This window comes from Oryzias melastigma, linkage group LG15 (genome assembly GCF_002922805.2).
Source record: "Oryzias melastigma strain HK-1 linkage group LG15, ASM292280v2, whole genome shotgun sequence".
In the NCBI taxonomy this organism is placed as follows: Eukaryota; Metazoa; Chordata; class Actinopteri; order Beloniformes; family Adrianichthyidae; genus Oryzias; species Oryzias melastigma.
The window spans coordinates 20,794,442-20,810,958 of record NC_050526.1 but is presented as its reverse complement, the minus strand read 5'-3'; the positions used below and the strand labels follow the sequence as shown (position 1 = coordinate 20,810,958).

Here is a 16,517-nt window from a genome sequence, read left to right as displayed (position 1 = left end):
TGTGAGCTATGAGAAAAGCAATTTAACATTGGCTTTTCTCACTAATCAGAGCATCAAAAAACAGTTTAAATTTCATGCCAACTTGGGTTTTGTTGATAGGACCTTTGAGAGAATAGTGAAAGGGAGGAATGACAGTGCAAAGTAAGGTTTGAAAAGATTTTTACAAAAAAAAAAAATACTTGACAGGAAACAAACAACCCCTTAAGGGATTGTTTGGGCTATAATTCCTGCAAATCCGTTGCAGCATAAACCCTATACCTGTATCAGTGTGTACCAGGCAGCCTTTGCAGGAAGTTTAACCCACTTACACATGCCGTTTAGCATAGAAAGACTTTAAAACATGCATTATTTACCTCATTAAGACTACTTAAAACAACACGGTCACTAATTCCAAACACACCTGTCATTATAACAGATTTTAGAGTTACCTATGTTAACTTAAAATAAGAATATTTTCTTTTTCTTTAGCTATTAAAGGACCCCATGCTTTAATTAAGTCTTTCAGAGTAAACTATATCCAAACATATGGTCTTAAGTTATCTTTGGCACAATAAAGAACAAATTATTTATAAAATATGAGCTATTTTTGCTATTTTTTTCCTACACGGAAGTAAGACGCCTCGATCTCTGAGGCAAAACTTTCGCTGTTTGTGGGTGCCGCCCATTTCATGACATCATCCTAGAGTCAGCCTTGGCATAGTTGTTTTTCGCCCACGAAAAATTTTGCAAGATGTACGTACATGCCGTACATCTGCCTTTAGTAGCTCTGCCCATCGCTACCATCAGTGTAGCGATGGACAGGAATAGTGGTGAAATAATTGAGGGACAAAGTTAGTGGCTGAACCCCCCCAGCTGAGCGGCAAAGCTAGCAGTTGAGCACTGCACAATCCCTGTTAGCTGAGTGGTGCAGTTAGCAGCTGATTATAGCTAGCTAAGTGCTAAGTTAGTGGCTGCGCACTGCTAGCCGAGCAGCAAAGTTTGCCTTGATAATCGCTAGCTGAGCAGCGAAGTTAACCTTGATCCTTGCTAAGTGAGCAGCGAAAATAGCGGTGGATTGCTACTAGCTAAGCAACGAAGTTAGTGGCTGATCACTGCTAGCTGAGCGGCGAAGTTAGCCTTGATCACAGCTAGCTAAGTGCTGAGTTAGCAGCTGAGCACCACTGGCCGAGTGGCGAAGTTAGCCTTGATCACAGCTAGCTAAGTGCTGAGTTAGCAGCTGAGCACCACTGGCCGAGTGGCAAAGTTAGCCTTGATCACCGCTAGCTGAGTGGGAAAGTTAGCAGCTGATCAACGCTAGCTCAGCGGCAAAAATAGCGGTGGATCACCACTAGCTAAGCGACAAAGTTAGTGGTTGATCACTGCTAGCTGAGTGGTGAAGTTAGCTGCTTATCACCGGTAGCTGAGGAAAGAAATTGGGTGCTTGTGTTATCCTGTGGGCTTGTTTTGGTAGCGCAAACTCTTCTTGAAAGGGGCTGTTCTCACTTTGTGACATCAGCACATGAGAACCCGCTCTTTTTCATGGGTTGGAAGAGTGGTGCTCAGAGTGCACGTTTTTAGAGGAATATTCAGTAATGCGTGAACGGATCAAAATATCGCTTTAGGGTTGTTCATAGTGAGGAATGAACAGTATAATACACTTAAAAGCACAAAAAGTTGATTCTACGTGATGTAGGCCCTTTAAGACTAAACCAAACTGTAGCACACGTTTGTGTTATTTCAAAAGAATAAAAAAAAATCTAATTTATAAAGAAAAAAAACAAGTGAGTGCCTGGAAATGTCAGGTACATCATGAATCATCAGAGAGAGTGCATTTTAAAAGAAAGTAGACTTTAGCAAATGTTTGTCACAACTGCTGTACTAAGTGAGGCTGTCATTTGGTTCATAACTGCTGGGCATTAACAAATGATTCCTTCAATCAAGTCAAATATTAAAATGAGACTTTCAACTTTAATTTATAGGTTCATATGAGTCTTGAGGGAACAGACATCTTCACCGAGGTAATATGAACAATTTAATCATTGTATTCAGCAGAGTCCTTGAAATCTACTTATGTTTTTTTGCTTGTGCATTTAAACAGCCTTTGTTTCCAACACATAAACCTGCTTTCTGTGTGACCTGCTCTCTGAGGAACAGATTGCAGAGCCACAAATCTTATTGTTGGCTCACTGCTCTCGGCTTACCTCGTTTTGCAGTGAAGTGGAGCTTATATCTATGGAAAACCTGCAGAAATGAGATCCAGACCCCAGTCTGCCTCGCAGCACTTACCTATAGAAATTGTTCTGCTCATCCTTCTTGGGACATTGCTCAAGCCTCTCCAACCTATTCAGTTTGGGGAAGGTGAAATAGGAGCCCTCTAGTATTACAACAATCACAAGGGTTCAGGCAGAGAAAGCCCGTCTTAGTCTCGTTAAAGCTGACAGTAACCAATTCTCTGGAATGCAATTTCTCAGTTTCACATTTCTGCGATAATGGAAATCAGTAAGAGTGATGTCCCTGTGGGTGAAACCTCAAATGTGTTTGGTGTGAGTGGATATGGCTGCCAACAGATGTCTGAACACCTGATACAGACAGCAGCCTTTTATAGGGACCCAGAGGGACCAATCACTTTTAGTAGCATGTCAGTCTGCAGAATATTCCCTGTGTTTGGTAAAAAAGAAAACAAACTCACTGCACCAAAGCGAGGCTGAACCAGAAGTATCTCTGATGCTGCAACTGTAAAATGAAGCATTGATGTTCCAGCTTTTTGAGTCATGTTTGACAACAAATAAATCTGCTAAATATTAGAATAATAAGCGTTTATTTTAGTTTCATTAAAGTGCATTATTATAAATCGTAGTACTTTTACATTTACTGAATAAATTCATTCAAATTGTGCATATTTTTAAAAAGTTAAGGCAGTAAATATTTAAGTTTGCAAAACAAACATAATCAACTTGTATGAATTAGTAAATAATTGATTTAAAAGCATCTACTGTATCTCTGTTAAAGTTTGCTTTGTTGGCCCTGAAGCCTCCACACTTGTCTGACTTCCTTTTTTGATGTATTTAGCACCTTGAACACATTTATATCCGTAGTCTGAAGAAATTTCTGCAACAACGCCTGGAAAACTGTCACTGGGATACTAAAATTCAGGTGTGGGTAAGTCACTCTTGCAGCCAAGTCTCTTGTGTTGCTGGATACAATCCCTGAAACACACACAAATAATGGTATACTTTGTTCAAAATGTAAAAAAAAAAACAGAGCTACACATAATAAAAAGCTTTTGTTTTCTTGTTTTTGAATTATAGTTGTGTTTTTCAGTGGTATCCATGTGCCCCCTAGTGTTCAAAAGAAGTATTCTTTCAGTCATGCTTTTTACCAAGTAGTTCTCCAGTTTGCTTCTGTACCACAGCGCCCCCACTGGCGCCTGCTTGTACTGCACATGTCGTTTGGAGCATGACAGGTTGGTGATCCAAGCAAATGGCTTTGGAGAGGATTCCACAAGTCTGGGATGGCCCACATCTTCGACCCAAACCCCCATAAGCTACAACGAGTACAGCTACGCCTGAAAAGCACAAGAATATGTTTCATTTGTTTATTATTTTTGGGTAACAATTCAGTAAAAAAAAAAGAAATGATAATGCTGAAATCAAACCTGGATTGAAACTCTGTGACATGCGGGGAACCACAGCTCCAGGAACGGGGACTCTGAGCTCTACCAGAGCCAGATCATACGGGGACGATGCTTTAGTGCAAAAGATGACATCTCCCAAGACGTCAAGGACTCTTGAAAAAACACAAAGTTGTGAAAATCAAACTTTCTCTAAAGGTGGGCCTATCTGAAGGTGCTGTAGCCATTTTTTTAAATACAGGAATTTGCTCTTACTTGTTCATGTGGTTGAACTTCAAGGTGACTGCTGATTTCCCACTGACAACATGACGACAAGTCACTACCAGCTTCTTGGTGACAAAAACTCCTGAGCCCCAGACACTTCCACTATCAACAAAGCACACAGTGGGATACTGAACAGCTTTGACCTCTTGACCTGTGGCAGACACCTGCAGGTCAGCCATTCCTGGACGGGGCTCTCCATCAGTGAGCACATTTCCAGCGCCTGTGCAGCGGATGATATTTTTTATGATCATGTGAATGGAGCAGACGAGTGTGAGGCCTATCCACTCGTTCTCTCTCCACCCAAATGGAGACACGATCAGCCCAATGAGGCTTGCACCGTCTGCACATTCCACCACGAACAATCCTCCACCCTCCGTGCCGGGCAAGCAGCGAGCATCTGTAAGGATCACTGCATTGTCCTCTCCGGCAAGATTGCTGATGATTCCTCTGCTGAGGGTGCTGATGAAAAGGTCTAAGCAGAGGGAGCCAAAAGGGGAGCCACAGGCAACGACGGGGGTCCCTTTCTCCAGAGATGAGCTCCTCTGCCAGGGGATCGTCCCTGCACTTCTGTCATCCACATCTACTTTGAGAACTGCAAACCAGCTGAGGAACTGGGCATCTCTGACTTGCTCTTCTTCCTCCTTGTCACCATGGAAACGCCACTGGTCTGCCTTTGGGAAAACTTCCAGGAAGGCCTGCCTAAACTCCACACAGTTCACCAGCATCAGCAGCTTGGATGAAACCGTCTGTTGTTTTCTGTGTGGGGGGAGACGTGGCGCATTTAACCGTGATCTCTGGTTGCAGTCTCGCGGAGAAGAAAAGCTGACGCGGATCTGAAGTTTGTCACTAAAGTTTTCAGGGGAAAGAAACCGTGGATCTGAAGAGAGACAGTCCTGGTCTTTAATATAGCGAGAAAACGGGATCCCGGTGCTTAAGATAACTCCGGTTTGAGGAGAGACGAGGACTCCGCTGCAGCTTATGTGCTGTTTGTCAGAAAATGCCTCTGAAACCTTGATTACACAACAGCAGTTCTCCACGTCTTTGAACTCCATGCCGTTTAGAGTGAACAAAACTCCCCAACGAACGAAAGCAATATTCGAATAAAGTAAAATATTCACAGAACTGCTGTGAGATAAGAAGATAATTTAATCACTAGCAAATCATACTTGACTACGCTTGTATAAAACTCGTAAATATTGATTTCAGAACGTAATGACATAACTAGAGCGCACTGGATCCACACTTCCGGGTTCTCTGTTGTTGTTTCCCGCGATTGGTCAGAATGCGGAAAATCTAACCAATAGCAAACGAGTGGGAAGAACATGTGACTGCTCACTACACAGCAAAAAAATGTAACAAACTCAGTTGTTTGAATGAACGATTTTCTAATTTTGGCATTAACTTTATGCATTTATTAAGCTTTTTACTAATTTAAAAAAAATCCACGTTTTCAATAATTTTTAAGAATTTATTCTCTTCTTCTATTTTTTTCTTTCATAACGTTTTAGTAACACAAATCACATACAAAACACGACACAGTCCTTTAACTTCATGAATGAGTAGATGGAAGAACAATTTTCTTATTTTATGCCTGCCCCCACTAAAATAAAAAGCTAGTATATTTATACAAATATTCATAGATGACCATTCACAAGCAGAACAATAAAATAAACAAAAAGAAAATCAAGCAGGAAATGAAATCAATTACATTTAACCAAACTCTCCTCTATTTTAATTAATTTAATGCAATTTAATGACAACATTTGGTGTCTGTCTTTTGAAGTCAGTAAGGGCTGGATAAAAAAATGAACAGAGATGTAATTTATTATCTATTTCAACCATAACAAAAGAAATGGGTGACCCTTGAAATGTTTTTAAATTTTACATTTGTAAATACAAAAAAAAAAAAACACCCACCCAAGTTCATGCATTTTTTAAAATTATATTCCTACTTAAAAAAAATGTAAAAATAAAATAAAATAAAAGAAGAAATTTCCCCTAATTTTAAATAACCATTAAACACAGTTTTAACGCATAACCTATTTTTAAAGTGTATGAGACCTTTTGCTATGTAAAGCAAGTTGCAAACATGATTTTAATTTTTCAAGACACAAAATATTGTACAGCATAGTTATAACTTGTTATTTTTTCCTCTCGGATATGTAAAAACAAGATTAAAATCTGCACAGTTGTACACAAAGGAAAAATGATTTATGTAATGAATGATACAACAGGGATAAAATAGCAAATTGTCTTTAAAATAAATGACCTCTGCAGGGATAGTTAATAATACTGTCTTAAGAATTTTGATTTTAATATATCAAAGATGTACTTATATAATTTATGAAGAGTTAAAAAAAAATACTAACTTTTTTTTGCCCTTGGAAATGCACAATTTCTTTCCAGGTCTGTTTTTTTTTTGTTTCTTTCTTAAGGTCAACCAGTTCTCTCATGATGTTAGCATTGACTGATGACTGTAAAATAAAAATAGAAATGAGTATATAGTTGTATGTCCCATTTTTCTCTGTGCCTCTTCCCGAACAAAATCTTTTTTTAACCTTTTTCTCCTCTCCGTCGGAGACAACCTTACATGTCCCTAAAAACATCATGAAAGTATACAAAAATTGTGAATGAATTTATTTCAGACAATAACTTAACAAAAGAGGATTGATAAAAATGTTTATTACGCCCTAATATCACACATGTAAAACGGTTCCTATTGATAAGTAACCTCAAACTTTATGTAACACAGGTCAAGGATATTTTATTGCAAAAAAAAAAATAAATAAGATTTTACATCCAACATAAAAATATTGCACTCTTGTTTGATTTAGAAGTTTTCAGTTCAACTTGCAAGCTGCTTCTCTCCCACAAGTACTCTCATAATATCACTGCAGATTACAGGCAGGAACTATTCACAAAGTACTCAGGTTACGCTTTCTAAATTTTATTACGTTTTTCTAGGCTTTTATGGACAATGATTCTTTCAGTTTGACTTGTTGCTATGTAAAATTCTAAATATTGCAATTCTGCCTTCAGAGGGAGTAGAACTGCCACATCCATGGAGGAAACAGGCTCCCACACTTACATTAACAGATTATTTTAAGGAGAAAACATGTTTTGTTTTTGGCAGCAACTGCTGGCACTTTGACAATGAAGTTACCATAGATAAATGTATGTCCTCTGGAGGGGGCTTTGTTTACACCTATTTATTAAGGCTTAAAAGAAAGGCATAAGTCAGTCAATATACTGTGAGAGCCAGCGGAAACCATCTCCGTATCCCTGTCTCTTCAGCACACTGCACATGAAAACCTCCAGCGGCCTCAGGTTCAGCTCCTTCAGGGACACATTGCCCTGTAAAGAAGAGAATTCAATATTCATACAGATATTTGTCAGTAATGTGATATTTAAAAGTTAAAAATGTTACAAAATTGTTTGTAAAGGTCAGGTCATTTTATAAGATCAAATTTCCTCTGTATGCTGCATCTTCTACCTCAGATTTCTTGTAAAATGTTAAGATTTTTTATGAAGTAATTTTCTTTTTTAAGTCCAACTGTCAAGACAAATCTAATTTTTAAGGAAGTGTATACATCAGCATCAGTAGGTACAACAAATTGTTTTTTTCTTTATGCTCCAAACTAATATTTTAGCAATGCTTTACTGTTATTTTTAGATTTAGGCAGATCAGAAAATGCATATTTACCTTTCCAGTTGTGTGTCCATGAAGGCCAAATACTCCTCTGAGTGCATCCTCACTGATAGCTTCCGGTCGGTCTATCTTATTGCCCAATATGAGAACTGGGATGTTAGCAATGGTTTCATCAGTTAGCAAAGCCTAAACATAAACGAAAATAGGTCAAATGAAACCTGGTAAAAGGGAGTTTAAATCAAAAATATAATTAGTAACTCACATCAAGCTCTATTTTAGCCTCCTCCAGTCGCTCGTGATCAGCACAATCCACCAAGTAGACTATCCCATTTATGGCAGGAAAATAATTCTTCCAGATCCTCCGTGCTGTGGAGAGCATTCCATAATTAACGTGGCACCAGTTTAGATTTCTGCTAAACTGAAGAGAGGCTCAGCAGAACACTTGTTACTCACACCTTGTGTATGACCTCCCAGGTCAAACGTGGTGAAGGTCATTCCAGCTATGGTCAGCTCCTCGGATGCTGATGGCAGAAAGGAAGAACTGAATTGGATAAACGTACAAATTCAGATGAAATATTTCAATCTCTGGGCGTACTCGGGTATAAAGTTGGCATGTGCTGCCCAAGTCTGTCATCTCTGAGCATCTGCAGCAGGGTTGTTTTTCCTGCATTGTCTAGTCCAAGAAAGACAAGCTTTCCACTCTTCTTGTAGAGTCCTAAAGAAAAGGAAGAAAAAAGATTAAAGCATGAAAGATGGGGTTTTTTTTTAGAAGACAGGAAATTATTAGGAAACAAGAGCATGAGAAAGGCCACATGTGCCGTATTTTCTGGAGTATAAGTCACAGTTTTTTTTTCATAGTTTAGCCAGGGGTGCAACTTATTTGTGTGTGTGTTTAAGGCATAAATAGGCTCATATATTTATTATTTTCCCAGTAAACACCAGTTGTCTTTTAGCGGTTGTTTCCTCTAAAACTGCTAGAGGGCACTGCATCTGAGTATAAGTATTTGCTTCGAACAGTGGCAGAAGAAGTGTCGTCCAAAACAAATATGGAAGAGAATCTGATTGTTTTCCTCTTAAACTTTGATATTTTTCATACACATATCAAAAGATTAGCATTCTTGTTTTTATTTATTTTAAGTTACGCTCGACTTGGCGGATTTGTTCTGAAACGTTAGACTTTTCTCCCAAAAGTGCGACTTTTTCTCCCGACCAACGTATTTGGTCTTCTTTTTCTTGAGTAGACATATTTGCTCTTGCGACTTTTACACCAGAAAATATGGTATTGGTTTTTTTAATCACATTTAAAATTTATTATACAAAAAAATATGGGAAAATAAATGAAAAAAGAAAAATGCATTTTTTTTCTAACAAAAATATATTTTTTGTTACAGTTGAAGTATTTAGAAATTGCAATTGCTTGTACAAAAAATTACAATAAAATAATTAAAGCAGTATGTAGCCATATCTTCTGTTTTTAGCTAATTAAAGTAATAGAAATTAATTTTACACACGCACACACACACCCACCCACACACACACACACACATATATATATATATATATATATATATATATATATATATATATATATATATATATATATATATATATATATTTACCAAACTTTTGGTCTGTATCAGTAGAACAGAAAAATATGTTATACTGTTTGTTGTAGTGAAAACAACTGATGTTTACTGTACCTAATAGTTGCAAGACACTGCTGAAGCCTCTGTAAATCCAGTCTATTAAAAACGACATTGGTACCTGCAATAGAAGATAATGCAAAAATCAATATCTTGTACTTCTTTGTACTAATATTTACAATAAGTACTTATTGCAGAATATATGTTTTCTACCAGGAGTACCAAATGTAAAATATATATATTAGGGCTGCCACGATTAGTCGACTAATCGATGACTAATCGACTATTAAAATAGTCGATGACTAATTTAATAGTCGATTAGTCGTTACTTTATATTATGTAGGAGCCATAATGAGGTGACACAGGTGTAGCTTAGCGGCGTCAGCCTGGTTGTGGGCGTGTCACTGTCGGCGCACACGTCACAGAGTTGTGAAAGGTGCTCACTTGTCACCTGGGGATCATGCATGGATGAGGATGTGGGGTGAACCCCTGGCGGTGGTCATATAATTTGTTGACCGTGTTAACTTGGCCATAAAAAGTCTGTCACAGCTGGATTGTTCGTTTTGTTTTGGAGTCAGTGTAGTAAAGTTGAAAGTTATAATGGTGGTATGCTAGCTTATTGGACTATTTTGGCATTTATTAAGGTTTTTTAGGCTATTTTGGAGTTTTTTAGGCTATTTTGGAGTTTTTATTTCAGCTACATGCTAGCTGTCTTTGCTAACTTAGGCTTCTTTTAGGCTAATTTGGCCTTTAACTAATATTTTAGTTGGCTATCAGCATCTTCAGCCATCGTCACTAGCATCTTTTGCAGCCAAATTCAGCTTACATTTCATCTATAATGATGCTAGTGTGAATATATATATATATATATATATATATATATATATATATATATATATATATATAGTTTTTAGTTAGTTTAAAGTGAATGATGGTTAAGATTTGTGTTTTACATCAACTTTGTGCATGACCCGATTAGTCGACTAATCGGAAAAAATAATCGGTGATTAGTCGACTATTAAAATAATCGTTTGTGGCAGCCCTAATATATATTAGAAAATATGAATGTGACAGTAACAACCACAAACCTTTACAAGTGTTCTTTTTTTAAAGGTATTTTCAGCCAAAATAATTACAATTTGATGGATTTTATTTTATCTGTTCATTTGTTGTTATTTTAAATCCCATTTCAAGGGTTATAAAGTCATGTTTTCAAATGAATGAATTCAAAAAATTGTATTACAGAATCCTGCACTTGTAAGGCTTAAATGGAGTTAAATCGTATTTCCCTGACCCTGGATTACTCTGCTGGTATGTATAAACCCTGTGCGATCACACTGCAACGTGAGATGAAATAATCTAAGGCAACAAGAGGTTTTTGTATAGTGCCTGAAGCAGAAAGCAGCCGCCCCGTCCCACTGATGGAGCTCTGACTATTTTTATGTCAAGTTGTGGACAAGGACACTTGATCTGTGTCCTCCGCTCTCCCTGACAAACACACAAACACCTGTCACTGTGTGAACTAAATGTTCTTGTTGCTGTGAGCACTGAGGCCTCTGTGACTAAAGCTTCCAGAAATGACCCACTTGTTTATTTTATACAATGTGTCAGCTGAATCACTGAGAAGCACATTACTGGTGTAATTCAGTTTTATCTATATGTTGTGAGCTGCTCCCCAAAAGTTATGAGTCCTTCATCTGTCCAGTTAAGTTTAGGTTACATTTTTGTACATTTTAATACTAACATTTTTAAATATAACCAGGAAACAGGATTAATTTAAGAGGAAAAAAATACCATAAAATTGTTCTTATGTAAATTCTCAATTAATGTCACAACTCTGCTAATCATCTGTTGCTGATGCAGCAGAAATAGTAAACAACGTCACATTAGCGATCAGGAGGAGCGCACTAAAGTCCAGAATGGCTTCAATAAATCAATTACTTTATAATTTTAGTGACATTCCACAAAAGAAAACCACAAAACCTAAGAAAATGTGGAGGGTTAAGTTTGCAAAAGTTTTTTGTTACCTTTTCTTGAGTATTTAAACTCCTCGTCCGTTAGTTTTTTTGGTCCAAGCTTCTCGACCACTGACGAGCCCCGAGTCTGACAGTTAACCGGAAGTGCGTCATCGAGACCGCTAAAAGAAAAGTCTCGAGCGCTTTTCAAAACTTTATTTGTATTAACAAAACCAAAAGTTGCTGTTTACGATTTAAAAAAAGTTTTGAAATGTACAAGACTTAATTGTGACAGAATTTTTCAATTATTTTTTTCTTAAGTTAGTTTTTAAAAATGATTTTGTTTATAAACTTGTACATTTGATATGCTAATTTCATTTTATTTAAAATAAAAAAATATGTATCTTAAAATTATTGTAATTTGATACATTATTGCCGTTAATATAGAGTTCTTATAGACAATAATTATTCCTTATATTACTATTTTCTACACATTTGAACAAAACTTAGCTTAACATAATAAAGTTATTAAACATTAAATGTACCACATTTAAGCATCTATTTAAACAGCAAAATACAGACACTAAGTGGCAGCATTACAACAGTGAGATTGTAAATATTTTATTTACTTAATAAAAGCAGACTTTGTTATCATTTTACCCAGGGAATCCTCTTTATTAAAGCGGTGCGGCCCCATCCAGTGCACAAGCATGTTTGAAGCACATGACCTGACAGTACATCTGCAAAAGCTCCGTCTTAAACAGGTGAGAAATGGTTGGTCCAGATATCACATTTGGACTTTTCCGTATCTACAGTCTCTAACCACTATCTCTTCATCTGCAGAACAACAGATGACAAAAGTTGTAGCTACCCAACGTTGACATTATATCCTAAGAAAATCAGATTTTCAAGTATTATTGTCAAAAAATCAGGCTATTCCATCTCCTCCAACCCGCTCAGCGTCTGGATCACTTCCGCTCATAGTAGAACCATTTATCCACTGAAACGAGAGTAAAACAAGTGTTAGATAAGTTTGGAAAATGTGAAAATATCAGAATATTTTAGGAAACATTACCGGATGAGGGTATTGGCTCTTCTTTTCCACATGGACATGTCTAAAAGAAAGTCAAATGTCATTTTTAGAGGACTTGTGTTGAAACACATGTTGCAAAACAGTCGGCAGACATTTTTACCTCTCCAACAGCAGCTTTGGCCTCATCTGGTGAGCAGCAGTAAGGGCTATCACAAGCCGACACGCACGTGTTTTTGCTGTGCCAAAAAAAAAAAACATTTAGATAAACTTTTATTTATAAATATATTGCTATAAAAGCAAGCATGCAAGAATCGAGCAGTATTTACCAGTTGAGTTCACCAGCATTTGACTGTTGAGAAATAAGAGCTTTCCAGAAGTTGTGAGTGTTCTTGATTACTTCAATGGCAAAATCCTGCAATTTAAAAAGCTGATTATACCTTTACCTTTGAAAACTGATTTGCTTAAAGCTTGTCAAGCTACAAGTTTAAAGGGCTCAAATGAAAACCCCTCAACATCCACATTATGACTTCATAAAGTGAGTTAGGTGAAGACCTTGTCTTTGAATTCTCCGTTGAAGGCAAATTGATTCTCTGGTTTCCCATCAGGCACTTTGTATCTCCTGAACCAGTCCACCGTGGCTTCCAGATAACCAGGTTTCAGGCGCTGAACATCACTGATGTCTGCACGATGACAGGGACAACTTAATAAAATCCAACGTGTATTTAATCTAATAAACCTCAAACACTTACTGTTCAGGTCCTTGGCTTCTGGGTCCTCTACATTGATTGCGATCACCTTCCAGTCAGTCTCACCCTCATCAATCATGGCTAGAACCCCGAGTACCTTTACTTTGATGACCTCACCGCGTGAGTACACCTACAGATGATGGTTCGGCTTGTGAGGTCTGCACAAGAGTTTTTTTTTCACTACTTATTGGAGTAAACTTACCTTAGTGCCGATTTCACAGACGTCAATGGGATCGTTGTCGCCGCAGCAGCCGGTGTCTCCATCTTTATGTGCTGGATCTTCCCACGTCTGAAACAACAAACTCACAGCTTCACAATCCCTCCTGTTGTTTGAGACTCAAAAATGACAGATTTCAGTGTAATATTTCAGCTTTTTACTGACCTGAGGAATGGCTCCATAGTTCCATATGTAGCCTTTATGTGGAAAAACATTGGCAACATAACGCAACTTGCCCTTCTTCACATCTTGTTTTATTGGATTTAGGATGTCTTTAGTGGCAATCTGAAATAAAAGAATAAAAATACTTCTATTTTAGTTTTCAGTTCAAAATACCACAAGGTTCAGAAAAAGTAAAGAAACAAATGAATTCATAAAACTTATAAATCACATTACTTTGCTCAACAGCAAAAAAAAAAAAAGTTCTTAGATTAAAAACAACAAATAATACTGATGGGTTTATTAGTTTTGAAACAGCAGAGGTTGTTCAAATTATTCCTAAATTTAAACAAGCAATGATGCATAAATAATACATGTAAAATATGATAACATTGTCTTGTTAGTTTGCTGCAAAATCCGAAGTTCAGATTAACTGCTATAAAAAAACAATACATTCATGTCTTCATGCAAGTTTACCATTTATTTTTCAAAAAAGAAACTGCTTGTTTGGAGAAGATACTCAAACATCTGAGTTATGAAGCGTCTCGCTGCACACACTCCACTGATGCTGCTTCTGTCTGACCGATTTAAAAACAGAAGAAGAGTTTCTGACACGGACAGTAGAACTAGAGCCACTTGCGGAATCGAGTAGTGTGTTCTGGTGGCCGTTTCTAAGAAAAAGGTTCTGTGCTGAGTCACAAAGTTTGAGTTTAATGCATAGAGAAAGTCTGAAAGGACACAGAGAGGAGCTGTGGTTTGCACATGGTAGTCCGGAGTAGCAGAAAAGTATGTTGGGAGTTATTCCGGACACTGTTTCATTTCTATAAAGCTTTTTTCTCCACACAGGTTACCATAGGAAGCATTGACGTGCTTTGCTGCATGTTGAATGAACACGCATGCTCCCCTGTGGCTCTCTGGGTCGTCAATGGAGGCAGTCACAGAGCCAAACAGGGGTGTGTCTGTAAGGGCAAACCAGCGGGAAAGAACACAAACAGGGGCCTTTATATCAGAGAGGCCACTTTATGGAAAAATCTATAGAGAAGTGTACGCCTTCCTAATGTTTACTGAGCACAAATAGAGGAAATATAAGACAATAAATTGGTTTAAAGTATTTCTAAAAAGTATTTGACTTCAATTAACTTTTCTACATTTTTGTTGCTTCTTTTGACTTTTTTGTGGATCATCAATTTGTTCTTTTATAAAAAAAAAAAAAAAAAAAAAAAAAAAATGTTCCTTCAAACCAAATGTACTTTGTGACTTGACATGAAGGATGAGTTTATGTAATGAACTTCTTTTACAGTCTTAATGGCACCTATATGATAAGGTGTTGATAAAAAGGTTGCTTTGGATGATCCTCCTTCTGCTGTGTGAGATCATAGATAACAAGGCAGATCAACTTTGTTTTCTTGTAGCTTTGCTTGGTAAAAAAAAAAAAAATACTAAAGGATCAAAAAATATGAATCAAAATTTGATGATTTACCTCCATCTTTGCGTTTGTCCATCTTGGTACCTCAACCACCATGTGAAAGGTGCTCTTAAAAAAAGAAACAAAATAAAATACTTATAATAATTAGTATTCTAAATATCTATTCTACAGCAAAAAGACAAAATGTTAGCACAGTGTTGAGAAAGAAGCAGATTAAAGGGTATTTGACCGGCTTTTCCAAACATGACCTTGATTTTTTTTTTTTTTTTTTTTTTTTTGAGCATTACACAAAGCAGTTCCCTTTTGTAAAACAAAAAAGGTGAAAAGGCTTACGTGTGAAAGCAGGAAAATACAAAAACACATGCATTTCATAAATGCGTCTTTACCTGACTCTCATCGGCATAAATGGGGATATCGTGGAACGGTGAGATGTACTTTCCCTCTGCATTTTCTGCAAAATATACAAACATTGAATAAGCATACACAGAAAATGCAAGTTCATTAACAGGACGACTGTCAAACAGGACTGGGCGTGTTTTTATCTTGGCTCAGGGATCACTGCAGTTTAGTGAACAGGCTGTGCAAGTTTTACTTCAGGAAGACACAATCTAAGTTTTCCTTTTACTAACTGGAAGTCATCTGACCTTTATTTTCTTCCTTTATTAATCTAATTCTAATATCTGCATGGAAGACGTTTGGCAGAATATATTCAGTTATTATTTATAACAGATATATTAAGAAATCATTCAAATCTGACGTGGTGATGGAATTCCACTTAAGAAAACCTGAACACATTCTCCCAAAACAATGGTTAACTAAAAACTATCATGATTTGTTAACAATTAACATTTATTAGTGTTGACATTTTGGGGAATATTTGCCAGAAACTTCCATCGATCTAATCCAAAAAATGAGTCACAACAGCAGATAATAGCTGCTGTATGCAGCAAGTAGCTACTATCTGGCTAATTAAACTCAAAACGGTCAAAGAAAGGCCAAGTTAAAATAGAAAATGTGTGGATTCATCTACTTTATAAAACATTAAGATACATTTAAAGCTGTAACTCACGTAAATTAACAAACCAATGAGTATAAATGAATTAGTGACACGTGGGTGTCTGCGGCTGGCCTGACAAATAGAGCGCTCAAAGTAGTAAATAAATACAAAATTCTGTTGTTGTATCTCCTTCGCTACTTACTAAAGAACAAGCGGTAGCTCAGAGTGTTCGGGTTTCCCCTCTCTTCGACCGTAAAGCTCATGTTCGGAGGAGTTTCTGTGGCCGTTTCGCTTCGGGATGGAGGATGGCGGCGGAAGGAGACGTCTGAGCTGCTGTCGTGCTAGGTTCTGCTTACACAAAAAGGTGTGCCCGCAAATCGCGGGAGCGCGCATTAGCGGAAGTTAGCAAAGCTGGATAAGAAATCTACAGGTTTCTGCACAATGCGTGGAAAAAAACGCTAAGAATTAAATAGTGTTTGCTAAGAAAACGTTGCATTAAATAAATTATGTTTTTAAAGCATGTAAACAATAAATTGAATTTTTAATACGCATAAACTGTATGTTCACAAAGACAAAACAACCAGAATGAAGCCATTTCACTTCTTTGCACATTTAAGCAATGTGAATTCATTATTTTTGCACCATTTTTTAAATATATATATTTTTATGTTTTTTTGCAAATTAGGTATCGATCATGGTCAGCATGGTGGTGCAGTGGTTAGCATGCTCACCTAACAGCAAAAAGGCCCTGATTCAAAGCTCAGTTGGGACCTTTCTGTGTGAAGTTTTCATGCTCTCCTTATGTATTTACCAGTTTT

The 16,517-nt window shown here is 37.0% G+C and overlaps 3 protein-coding genes across 3 annotated transcripts; all 3 read right to left on the bottom strand.

Moving 5' to 3' along the window:
• Nucleotides 1-2,769: 2,769 nt before the first annotated feature.
• On the bottom strand, nucleotides 2,770-5,145 carry tysnd1 (trypsin like peroxisomal matrix peptidase 1). The gene is made up of 4 exons (XM_024296495.2): nucleotides 3,866-5,145; nucleotides 3,635-3,765; nucleotides 3,359-3,544; nucleotides 2,770-3,185 (listed from the first exon to the last, which is right to left on the bottom strand). Exons 1-4 carry the CDS (start codon nucleotides 4,924-4,926, stop codon nucleotides 2,983-2,985), a joined length of 1,581 nt encoding a protein of 526 aa, XP_024152263.1. The 5' UTR covers nucleotides 4,927-5,145; the 3' UTR covers nucleotides 2,770-2,982.
• A 1,394-nt stretch (nucleotides 5,146-6,539) lies between these two features.
• sar1ab (secretion associated, Ras related GTPase 1Ab) lies at nucleotides 6,540-11,312 on the bottom strand. The gene is made up of 7 exons (XM_024296476.2): nucleotides 11,194-11,312; nucleotides 9,224-9,287; nucleotides 8,119-8,238; nucleotides 7,979-8,044; nucleotides 7,786-7,889; nucleotides 7,578-7,709; nucleotides 6,540-7,228 (listed from the first exon to the last, which is right to left on the bottom strand). The coding sequence occupies exons 2-7, from the start codon at nucleotides 9,279-9,281 to the stop codon at nucleotides 7,112-7,114; spliced, it is 597 nt and encodes a 198-aa protein (XP_024152244.1). The 5' UTR covers nucleotides 9,282-9,287; nucleotides 11,194-11,312; the 3' UTR covers nucleotides 6,540-7,111.
• Nucleotides 11,313-11,769: 457 nt separating this feature from the next.
• ppa1b (inorganic pyrophosphatase 1b) lies at nucleotides 11,770-16,088 on the bottom strand. The gene is made up of 11 exons (XM_024297377.2): nucleotides 15,902-16,088; nucleotides 15,089-15,153; nucleotides 14,757-14,810; nucleotides 13,283-13,402; nucleotides 13,103-13,189; nucleotides 12,904-13,030; nucleotides 12,707-12,834; nucleotides 12,481-12,566; nucleotides 12,315-12,390; nucleotides 12,197-12,236; nucleotides 11,770-12,121 (listed from the first exon to the last, which is right to left on the bottom strand). The coding sequence occupies exons 1-11, from the start codon at nucleotides 15,960-15,962 to the stop codon at nucleotides 12,090-12,092; spliced, it is 876 nt and encodes a 291-aa protein (XP_024153145.1). The 5' UTR covers nucleotides 15,963-16,088; the 3' UTR covers nucleotides 11,770-12,089.
• Nucleotides 16,089-16,517: the final 429 nt, after the last annotated feature.